Source organism: Oreochromis aureus, linkage group 18 (assembly GCF_013358895.1).
Source record: "Oreochromis aureus strain Israel breed Guangdong linkage group 18, ZZ_aureus, whole genome shotgun sequence".
NCBI lineage: Eukaryota > Metazoa > Chordata > Actinopteri > Cichliformes > Cichlidae > Oreochromis > Oreochromis aureus.
The window spans coordinates 34,310,397-34,321,911 of record NC_052959.1 but is presented as its reverse complement, the minus strand read 5'-3'; the positions used below and the strand labels follow the sequence as shown (position 1 = coordinate 34,321,911).

The window sequence follows — 11,515 nt, the reverse complement described above, 5'->3', positions numbered from 1 at the left end:
TCTAAGTGACTTATATATCATGTTTAACCTGAGTAGCGAAAGACCGCGGGGGGTTGAAAACGATGTGCCGGGAGTTTGCTGTTCTCGCCGGCTCAGCTATTTAAAGTTTACACAGCTACATTCTCGCCTGAAAAGTTTATTTTGCGTAATAAGAATAATAGTAAAACTAAATAACTGCCGCCATTGTTGGAAACTGGAATTGAGACGCCATGAATTCTGGGATAAGTTATTCATTTTTGTTGTCCGGGTGGAAAATCAGGAGAAATTCGGGAGAATGGAGGCTCCGGGAGATTTTCGGGAGGGCATTGAAATTCGGGATTCTCCCAGAAAAATCGGGAGGGTTGGCATGTATGTCTATGGCTACGTTCACACTGCAGGTCTTAATGGTCAATTCCAATTTTTTGATCAAATCCGATTTTTTTTGTCTGCTTGTTCACACTACACATAAAATGCGACATCAAACGCTCGCCAGTGTGAACGCTCAAAGCGGCCCGCATGCGCAAAAGAAGATGTCACACACAACTCGCTCTGTTTAGACCCAGAGCAAACAATATTGTTTGACTGATGGCCCTTAATATAAAGACTTCGGACTTTATGTTTCCAGATTTTTGCTTTAAGTTATTTTGTTATTTACATAATAATGTAAATAACCTAATAATGATCCTTTTTGCTGTTTTAGAGGAGCGGTGCTTCAAAGGATAGTTGCAGATTTCTGTCAGAATCTGCAGAAAATACAGTAAAAATAAAATGTTCACATTTCTCCAACGTTGTCTTCCCAACAGTTTCACCGGATGGTAGGAAATCGTTCGCTATGTCCTATCGGGCGCTTCTCCGGCGCTGATAATTGGCGTCTGTCCTGTGTCAGTGACGTAAAAGACGGATTTAATGCGACTTGACCGTTCACACAGCAGTCGCTTTCTAAAACATCGGATACGTGTCGGATTCAGTACCACATACGAAAAGTGACCCAGATCGGTTTGAAAATATCGGTTTGTGCCGTTCACACTGTCATACCAAGATCGGATACGGGTCGCATAGGGGCGAAAAAAATCGGATTTGATGCGCTTTCGCCTGCAGTGTGAACGTAGCCTATGAGAGTGTGAAAAAGGGCGCCGGTTTAACTCAGGCGACCACATGCCATACGGCTGAGAGCGGCCGGCCCGGGTTCAAGTCCGACCTGTGGCCCTTTGCTGCATGTCTGCCCCCTTCTCTCTCTGCCCCCGCTTTCCTATCGTCTCTTCACTGTGTCTATCAAATAAAGCTGAAAAAGGCCAAAAAAATATTTAAAAAAGAAAGAGTGTAAAAGGTCTTCAATGAGACAGTTTCTTCACATCAAACAACAACCCTCCCACCTCTGTTTCTACCACAGCAATTTATAATGACGTTCACAGTTAGAGGAGGCAAAAACAGACGATAACACTTTAGCATAATGCAATTTATTTATTGGTTATTAATTCTCATTGTAGTCAGGTTTAAAAATGATCATTGACAGTTAAGAAAGAATAATTGGAGTGAAAGTCTTAAAATGAAAATCATTTTTACATGAACATTAAATGATCAGATTTCATACAGTTGTAATATCCTGATCCATGCTCAAGTTGATTTTGTTCAGATGAACAAATTACAATCATATGTACTGATTAATCTGAGGCACAGAGGTGCAGGATGATTCAGTTAAATAAGTCTTCAATCAGTCAGTTTGTCTTATCTTCTGAACATTAATTAGGTAAAAAGAAAACAACTTAAGGATTTGTGATCTTTTATGTAAATTAATTAACATGATCAACAGTTCTGCTAATACCAGTACTACTGCTTCATTTAGTCATTTATGTCCATGCAGTAAATATTTATGAGTGCATCAGAATTACTTAGCATTATTCTTGTTGTTCTTAATCATGTGAACAATTAGACTTGCACACATTTGATTTTTTGTTTTTTTGTTTCTGTTTTCTGACCAATCACAGTATTGCACATGTTTGTGGTAATTTAGCTCCCATCCCCTGCAGGTATATCACTCGTTTCTCCCAGCCTGGGTTGGCCTCTGATTTCTCTTCCTCGATCAGCATGTCGATGTATTCTGAGGTGGACAGAGGATCTGGCTTCAGTGCTATCTGTTTAAGCGTGTCCTCACACTTACACGACATTTTCGCCAATTCCATCACATCAGGCAGTTTATCAGAAAATGCACTTTCCAGTTTTTTAACCAGAGCCTCAGCAGTCATCTTATCATCGGTGACACCAATGTATTTTTCTTTCAGCTCTCTGACTGATTGTTTCTCTTGAACCTCGCTATACTCCCATTTTTTCTTCTCGTTGACATGCTCTTCCCATGAACATTTGCTTGGGCACACCGTGCAGCATCCATTTGAATCCATTGCAGCACAGCATTTTTCCTCTGCATCCTTTTTCATAGGACAGGGATAATGGCATGTAAACTCGCACTTCTTACAGTTGGTACTGAAATTACCAGTATCCTTCTGAACAGCCTTCATGACTGTAACTTCAAACTCGGCGTTCTCATTTTTGTTGATCTGCGCCTCAAACTCTTTTAGCTCCCGAAGCCCGACTGACCGCAGTCTGCTTAATTTCCACCAAGCTTGTCCTACTATTTCGTGCTGCCTTCTTTGATTGAGGACCTCGTTGGTCTGTTTCAAGCTTTTTGCTTGTGTGACTTTTACAGAATCAAAAAAAATCTTCATGTTGTTTGTGCTCATTTCCCAAAACATCTGACCAAAGTTTTCCTCTTCTTCATCTTCATAAACAGTGTCGTCATTCTGAGATGATCTGTTCTGTGCAAACAAGGCTGAATTATTAAATTTGAAGTGAACAGGCAGCCCATCATGAGCTGTAGGTAATGGGACACCTGAAGCTCTCACTGCCTCTAGAACTGGAGGTTGCTGACTGTCTGCAAATGTCACCAGAATCCTGATGTTTTCTGCCACATCTTTGCCAAAGATTGAGAAAACTGAATCAAACACATATTTCTGTGTTGTGGATCTCACTTGAGCAGCTGGTGCTATAAAACACACAGCATCAATGTCAGTGACACCACCCTGAGCAGAGAAGAGATTACGTAGCTGCTCTGTGGTCTCTCGGTCTCTTTCTATGCCTCTTGTATCTCCAAAGCCTGGAGTGTCAATGATGGTCAGAGAGAACGGGATTTTAAATCCATCCTGGTGGTTGATTTTGTAAACAGTGACTTCAGAGGTCTGACTGTGAGCTTGTGATGTTGACTGATCCTCATGAATGAATTTAAACCTGAAACTGTCCTCCCACTCGACACCAACAATGTAGTTGATCATTCCATCGATCAGAGTGGACTTTCCTGATCCAGTCGCTCCAAAAAGCATTATTGTACGATTCTGCCCCTCAGTTTCTTCTCCAAAGTTAAACTTCCTGCATCCATCTATGTTCATGTGTTCTTCTGTCAGAGGCAGTTTGTAAACTGAGGGGGAATCAGATTTGATCTTTTCACTTTTAATCCTGAGAAGTTCTGCGAGGTGGAAGCAGACTTTAACAGTGATGCTTTCTTTGCTTTTTCCAGCTGAACCACAGTCACATCTGACCCTGACTGCATATTCTGTATCTGTCTGAAGACCTGAAAGGATCACCTTTTCACCTGCTGACTCTGTTTGGTTCCACTGCAGAGCTTCCTCATTATCATCTGTTTTTGAATACTCCACCATGTAGCTCAATATCTGCACATCCTCTCCGAGCTCAGCAGGTTTCTCCCAGCTCACTGATATCTCAGATGAATTTGATTCAACTCGTGGTTTTCCAGGAGGGCTGCAGGGTAAGGTTTTAATAGAAACTTGATTATCCGGCCCAACACCTGCTGAGGTCACTGCTCTGCATTTGAACACATACTCTGTGTTTGGCTTCAGATCTCTCACTGTGACTTCTTCAGCCTTTGCTTCTGTCTTCTGCTGCCATCCATCCTCTCCACTGACACAGTACTCAACAGAGTAGGAGGTGATGTTCTCTGCTCCAAATCTGGGTGGAGAAATCTTCAGTGTCACACTGTTGTGGTTTCTGTCAGCTGCTGTCACAGTTTCAGGCTTTGAAGGAGGCTCAAAGTTCTCACTGACAGCAAATCCACCTTCATAAAGGTAGATGCTGGAACCTTCCTGTGTCTCATTAGTTAAACCCACTGTCAGGAACTTCATGTTCTTGTTCTCCTTGTTGGCCTCTGCAAAATCACTGAAGAGTTTTGCTTTTCTCCTCATTTCAGCTGTTACTTCTTTTGAGGCGTACCACTGTTCCTTCTCTACATCATGAGTGTGAGGATCTTGAAGGTCTGGGTTGGTTTTTCCTCTTAAGTATCTTGATAAAGCTGAGAGGTACGGTTCATCCTTTCCCAGAGAGGTGAAAACAAAACACACAACATGCTCTGCACTCAGACTTTCCTTGTACAGATCATTTTGAGACGAGATGATTTTGGTGTTTTTCATCCTGCTGGTAAAAGACATTAATGTGTCAACTTCTCTCTCTTTACAGTCCATCCACTCGTTCAGACTTTTGCTGTTGAAAGGTGAAGAATGTCTCTTCTTCAGGATCTCTGCGAGCTCAGCTTCCTCTTCTCCTCCTCCTCGGATTGATGGAAGCTTCTTGGCCAAAGATTTTTGGAAATCCAGCCTGAGCTCAGAGCACATTTCTTTAAAAGTTTTCATTTTATTTTCAATCTGTGGGAAATCCTGTGCAGTGGTGGTTCCCAGTACATCATTGTACCTCATTTCCAGCTCACTGAAGTCTTCCAGGGCAGCCTGTGCTTCTTGAACTAATCCTATACTGATCTCACGGACGAGTTTAGCAGCAGAAGAATCTAAACATGTCAGTGGCAGCAGCCAGACCTTCACTGGTACAGCATTTTCTCCATTGGGTCCCAGTAATCCTGACAGACCTTGGCAGGCCTGTATGGCATCTTGAAAGTTTGTTGGAGTTTTTGGGAGGCGAAAGTCTCCATAAAATTTACAAGATAATTTATCAGCTTTTTGTTTGTCCTCTTGAGTCAGTGACAGGGAACCTTCACCCTCTATAGAAATTAAGGGAATCTTATTGATCATCATCTTCAAGCTGCCTTGTATTTCTTGATGATCTTCATGTTTAGAAACTTCACGGTCAAACACAAAGAAAGCTTGTGCTCCATAAAGAATAGCTGTGACTACATGTGTTGCTAAGCCTTGATCAAAAACATATGGATGCTTCACATTTCCTCTTCCAAGATGATTCATGGACAGCTCCTGGATCTTTGTGGTTGCCTTGTACTTCAGTGTTACTCTGGCCTGATTTCTGGAAGATTTACTATCTTTCAGATATTTGGCAGACCCACTAACCTCAATAAGTCCACCCAGGAAACTTGCCTTCAGTGACGCACTAACATTTAAAGCTGAGGATTTCTCCTCAATTGATTCAGATGAAACCATTTCAAAATCACTGTATATCTGAGGCCTGTCTCCTCTATGTTCCATCAGGGCATCACGATCCCACAGCGTGATTCCTGCAAAAAAACAAAAAGGAAAAGAAAAAGACGCAAAAATCAAGTTGAACTCACAGATTCAGTCAGAAAGTAAATTTAATGTGAAGGCCTCACGTGTTGGATTGAATTTAATGTAATTTATTTTTGTAATAAGTTGTAATTACTCATGAAATGCAGTCTGATCTTCTCCTTGAGAAACAATGTGATTAAATTAAAAACGTGATTTCCTCGTCTTCGTAAATGGTGTAGACAACCTGAGATCATTTATTGTGTGCAAGCAGTATGGAGTTTTTAAATTTGAAGTGAACTGGCAGCCAGTCATTTATATCATCACTGAATATATTAAATTTGCTCACAGCGAAATGAAGGTAAACCTGTTTGCTAAGGATTTCACTAAAAGCTACTCAGTCAGGTGTTCCAGTTAAGCAGAGTAAAGCAAAGCTTCCTGTGGATGTACTAGAGCTGGGCGATAGAACGATAACGATATGTATTGCGAAATAACTTTTTCTCGATAGAAAAATTAAACTATTGCGATAGGCCTCATCTCTCTTGTCCTCTTAAAAAAAAGAAAAAAGAACAGCCAATCCAAATTAAGTAGCGCAGAGCCGAACCAATCACAGCCGCAGCGTCCACGTCACGTGACTTGTTACGTGCAGCACAAGCGCCAAAGGCGCACATGTGTATTTGTTTTGCAGCCGTGCAGCCGGGTAATGAAGGACATGAGTTTGCCGACAAGAGAAAAATCAACCAAGAGCGTGAGCGAAGGTTACCAAGAAAAACAGATGATGGTTCCAATGCCAGAGAGCTTGTCGAACAGAAGGGCCATAGAAGTTCCGTAGTGTGAAGGTATTTCGGCTATTTCAAGTCTGACAAAAAAAACAGAGTAGCGCGACTGTAAATTGTGCTGAAAGCAAGTCTGGAAATACAATAAAGCGGTGCATGCTCAGTCTCTGACTGAAAGCGCTGATTCGTCATTCGGCTTTTGTCAGACTAAAGTAACTGTTAATAAAACTGTTTGAAAAGCTAAGCTATACAAGAAGGAGAGATTGAGAATTTCCTTCTCAGTTTATTTGATATTGACAAAAGTTAGTAAATTTTGTCTGTTCTTCTGTAAAACAAACTAAGATTTATTTTTAGAATTAATATTTTGTTTCTAAGTGGAATTGACAATTTAGTCTGTTTTGTTTGTTCTATTTTGAAACTTAAACGCTTTAGCGGCTGCCTTTTGTGTAGTTTACAATATTTGCCTTTATTTATCTGAAACTGAAGTCTCATGTTCCTTAAGTACATCTACCCTGTTGAACTTACTATGGGAAATAAATATTTTAATTAAAACAAGCTGCTGATTATTTCACATTTTACTTGTGAGCAACGGCACATTTAAATCTTACAAATATAGTTATTTGGCTTATATCGTGATATATATCGTTATCGCCTGAAAGGAAAAAACATATCGTGATATGAAAAAATCTTATATCGCCCAGCTCTAGGATGTACCAAGCCTTTTTCCCCCAAACTCTCCTGACTGACCTCCCCTTTGTTCCTCCTTGAGTTCCCTGTTCAAAAGCTAGATCTCCAACGAGTATTTCTTTGGTTACAAAATGGTAAACAGAACTGCAAAAACTGAATTCTGAGTTACGCTCAGCTCTGTCTTCACAGTGACAGGAGGTGATCCGTGCAGTATCTGTATCACTACAGCCCCGGTCCATCTTTCAGTCTCCTGCTTCCTGCTTCCCTCTTCCCTCGTTCAGGAATAGTTTAAAAGACACTTACACTCCTCCACTTGGGGAAGCTACTCATCCCTGACCCAGATTTGGCACTCCACTGTTTTCAAGCTGAGGACCATGGTCTCAGACTTGGATTTAATTCTCATTCCTGCTGCTTCACACTCAGCTGTGAACTGCTCCAGTCTGAGGTGGAGGCCACGATCATGTTCTACTTTCAAATATCCTAGGAAACATGAGTAGTGTGAGAGTAAAGTGCTCTATTGAGGTGATACTGTACTAGGTGGTCTTTAAGATATTGCAGGGCCTGATTGTACAAGACCTTGTATGTGTGGGGAATTTAACAGGTAGCCAATGAAGAGCAGCCAATATGGCAGAAACGTGCTCTCTGTTTCTCATCTGTTTGGTTTATAGACAAAAGAAATCTGAATAAACTATAAACTCTAACTAAGACAAAGACTAGACAACATTTCATGTAGAAACAATACATAAATAGTGTTAAGTGAAAAGAATTCACTTTTTCTTGCAACTATAAATGCCTGTCCCAGGGTAAGAGACAGGGTACACCCTGGAAAGGTCGCCAGTCTGGGCAGGACTAACACAGAGAGACAGACAACCAGTCACACCTATGGGCAATTTAGAATAATCAGTCAAACTCAGGACCTTCTTGTTGTGAGGTAACAGTGCTAACCACTGTGCCACCGCGCTACCTAAATGGATTACTATTAAACAAAGCAAAAAAAAAGAAAAGAAAACTGAAACTTTGCTTGTGACATGTAAAGAACTTCAAAGATGAAATCTTACCAGGGACAAGTTCATCGCTGCGGCAGTCGTACAGCATCCCCAGGCCAAAAGGCCGGCCGAGTGCTGCCAACGTCATTCTACCACCAGATTCAGAGTCCATGGCTCAATGTGAACTGGAAGTAATCAGAAACAGCTTGTCAGTTCTCTGTTCTGACTTTCCTGTTGTCATGTGTCGCTGTGTTGCAGGCAGGATGTAGGACCCAAATGCAGGACTCAGGACACGGAGGGATGAACTAAAGAAGGCAGCTTTTATTGTACTGTATGAACTCAAACACCAAATACAAGGAACCAAACATAATAACTAGAAACTCTAAAACTAAGAACTTAGGAAAGTAGAAACAAAGAAGTTAGAAACTAGGAACTGACAAGAAGCAACAATAGGAACCAGGAGCACGCAGTACTGAGAGGGAACAACGTGACAGTGGACAGAGGAAAACACTGGGCTTAAATTCACCAGGGAGTAACGAGGGAATGGGAAACACAGCTGGGACAAATCTGACATAACAAGACGGAAAGGAAGCAAAACTGAAAACATTAACAAAGGACGCAAGACTGTCAAAGTAAAACAGGAAACAGGCACAGAGACACGGAATTGACAAGGAGACATGGCTGACAGTGAAGACAGAGCAAATATGGAGCACAGAGACAAGATTAACAAACTGCGACTTGGGGACATGACTGAGTGGGGAGACACAGGAGACGCTAGACAAGAAACTAAACAAGGGGCGTGTAAAACAGGGGAGGCTTAGAGGCAAAAGCAAAGAACTAGAAAACACCTAAAGATATAACCAGAAACAAACCCAATCAAAGAATATTAATAATCAACAACACTGAGTCACCAAAGTCATGACCGTGACATTTGTTGCTGTTTATGTTTTTCGTTGTCTGTCCTTGAGGACGACCAAACCAGAAATTCAGTTTTCCCATGTTCTTTAGACCATTTAGGTTTTTCTTAGTTTACTCATTTCACATTAAAAACAACAACAACAAAAAGAACCAGTGTAGTTTATTTTGCTAGAGAAAAATGTGTATTTCCTGACTCATTGAAAAATGTGAGCTTCCTGGCAGTTACTAGTTGAAATTGGTTGCAAATACATTTAAACAATTTCACTACCGAAACAAGCTGATGTCTTATACGCAAACTAAGAGCAACTGTGGCAATCTGCTGGTGACCAAAGCAGTTGCAGGGATGTTTTTTGTGCAGTACTCTTTTTGGAACAACCTGCAGCAAACACTCTTTTACTGGTTGGCGAATAAACATTTTTTCTCTAGCGACCAGCGGTTGCTATGAGATTGCCAATTGGTCTCTAGGCTGATCAATTCACAGTTGTTACTATAAGTTTACTCCATATATTTACTTACTATTAAAATGAATTTATGTCCTCAGTTGTGCTGAAACAGCTTAATAAAATTGCCACCTGAGAGTAAGAACAAAGGTTGTGAGGTCAAACATCTCTGAAAATCATTGCTAACTGGTGTTCATCAGGGTTGGTTTTATATTTAGTCTACACTATGTGACAGATTTTCTAATTGTCTGTAGCAACACAATTTTTTAAAAGCTACTGTTGGTATTTAATAAAAAGGCACATTGTCACTTACAGGTGTGGACACAAGTATTTTATCGGCTTTATTATATTTGTATTTGTTGAAGTTTCCTTTTCCAGTATTTAGATGGATCACACATCTTTAGTATGGTCTGTGCCTCACAGTTTAATGCAAATTGTGCTAAATTCTTATTTTGTATGATCTGTGTGAGCCCTGCGACAGACTGGCGACCTGTCCAGGTTCTAGCCCATCTCTCGCTTTATGGCAGCTGGGGTCGACTCCAGCGCCCCAGCAACCCTGAATTGGATAAGCGAAAGAAAATAGAAGGATGGATAGTACCTGTGTGAGTATGTGAAAGTTAAGTAGAAGCACTGAATGAATGTGTGTGTGAATTAGAAAGAAACTGCTTGGACTGCTCACACTGAGTAGAAACAGTACTGAAAGTATTCTATTTACAGGGAGAAGTTTATTTATGCTCTGTAGTATCAGTCAGTGTCTGTTACGAAACAAATCGAAATTTGTGTGAAAATGCAGCTATTAAAGAGACAGACATGTCTCTTTAAGAATGTTTGAATATGATCCAGAGCTATCCTGTCTGTTTGTTTTTTTTACCGGCTGATCTGCTGTGAATTTGGTCTTTACTGAAACGATAAGGGATGTTTCTGATGGGAGTGGTTCCCCTGCTTTCTGTATTGATACAAACTGTATAAAAATGCCATCTACTGAATATAAAGAAAACTGCCCACAAGCCTGACTAAGATAAACTGGGTCAGTCTGAACTATTAATCAGCTTTGATTTTAGAAAATATCAGCAAACAAACACAACATGTTTGTTTTACGGTGTCAAATAACTCATTGGTCAGATGTGAGTCAGATGTTCTCACTGTTGCTAGTTCAATCAGTCCAAAACAAAGTTACTACAAACTATGATATGAATAGCAAATATAAATAATAATAACTAGAGTTCTGAAGCAACAGTCCAAACCTCAAAGCCCCGGGCTAAAGACCCAGGACTGTGACAATTCTAATAAAAAGAAAATGATGAATCTAAAACTCTGAAACACAACTTTTAGATTCAGGGTGACTTTTAGATTGTTTTGCACTTTCTTAATTGTTAAGTAATAGAAAACAGTTCCTGCTGTAACTGCACCTGTTACTTTAAGTTATTTAAATTTTCTCCACCACAGTAACCAAGACAAAAACATAACGTGAAGCAGCGTTGGTGTACTTACAGTAGACAGCTGTGTGATCCTCTGAGGTCTCTGCTCTTCTTTCTCTTTTATATTCACTGTGAGGACAAAAAACCTTCACTGCAAGAAGAGAAAGCAGAAGAGCTTCAGGCTCGTTTCTCAGATTCGTGTGTGACCTGTGAAAATACGTGTTCAGTGTGCAGGCAGGAAACCCACAGTACGAGCCTGCAGTCATGCTCACAGCTCTCTGAGGCTCTGCTTACATGACAGCAGGTGGATAAAAACTCTTCCCCTCTATGAGCTGAAAAAGAAGAGAAGTGATTTAAGGGACTCTGAACATGAAACTGTATCATCAAAAGATTCATATTTAAGGCTCCATGCAAAGAAGAAGCCACATGTGAGCATGATCCAGAAACACGTCTGTCTTCTCTGGGACAAAGCTCATTTATAATGAACTGAGTGGAAAACATGACTGCCAGGTCCTCTAGACTAAAGTGGAGAGGGACCATTTGGCTTGTTATCAGCAATCAGCTCAAACACCTGAATCTCTGATGGTATGGACGCTGTGGAATCTGGAAATCAATCAATACTGAAACTTATTTACAGGTTTTAGAGCAACATATGCACCAACTTAGACATCTCAGACCTTTTTTCAGGGGTGATGCTAAACTGCAGCTATGACTACAGTATGGCTATTGGTAAAAGACTGTGGATGCTAAATTATCCAGACGTTTCACTAGTTGAAAACATCTGGAGCATCATGAAACAAAAATACA

General features: G+C 40.6%; 1 protein-coding gene across 2 annotated transcripts; it reads right to left on the bottom strand.

Annotated features, from left to right (window-relative positions):
* Positions 1-1,435: 1,435 nt before the first annotated feature.
* On the bottom strand, positions 1,436-10,889 carry LOC120434297. Of its 2 annotated transcripts, XM_039602125.1 has the most exons (4): positions 10,782-10,795; positions 9,367-9,422; positions 8,005-8,117; positions 1,436-5,497 (listed from the first exon to the last, which is right to left on the bottom strand). In XM_039602125.1, exons 3-4 carry the CDS (start codon positions 8,102-8,104, stop codon positions 1,959-1,961), a joined length of 3,639 nt encoding a protein of 1,212 aa, XP_039458059.1. In that variant the 5' UTR covers positions 8,105-8,117; positions 9,367-9,422; positions 10,782-10,795; the 3' UTR covers positions 1,436-1,958. The 2 variants fall into 2 exon arrangements, with proteins under 2 accessions (XP_039458059.1, XP_039458058.1); XM_039602124.1 differs by lacking the exon at positions 9,367-9,422 and having other exon boundaries at positions 10,782-10,889.
* Positions 10,890-11,515: the final 626 nt, after the last annotated feature.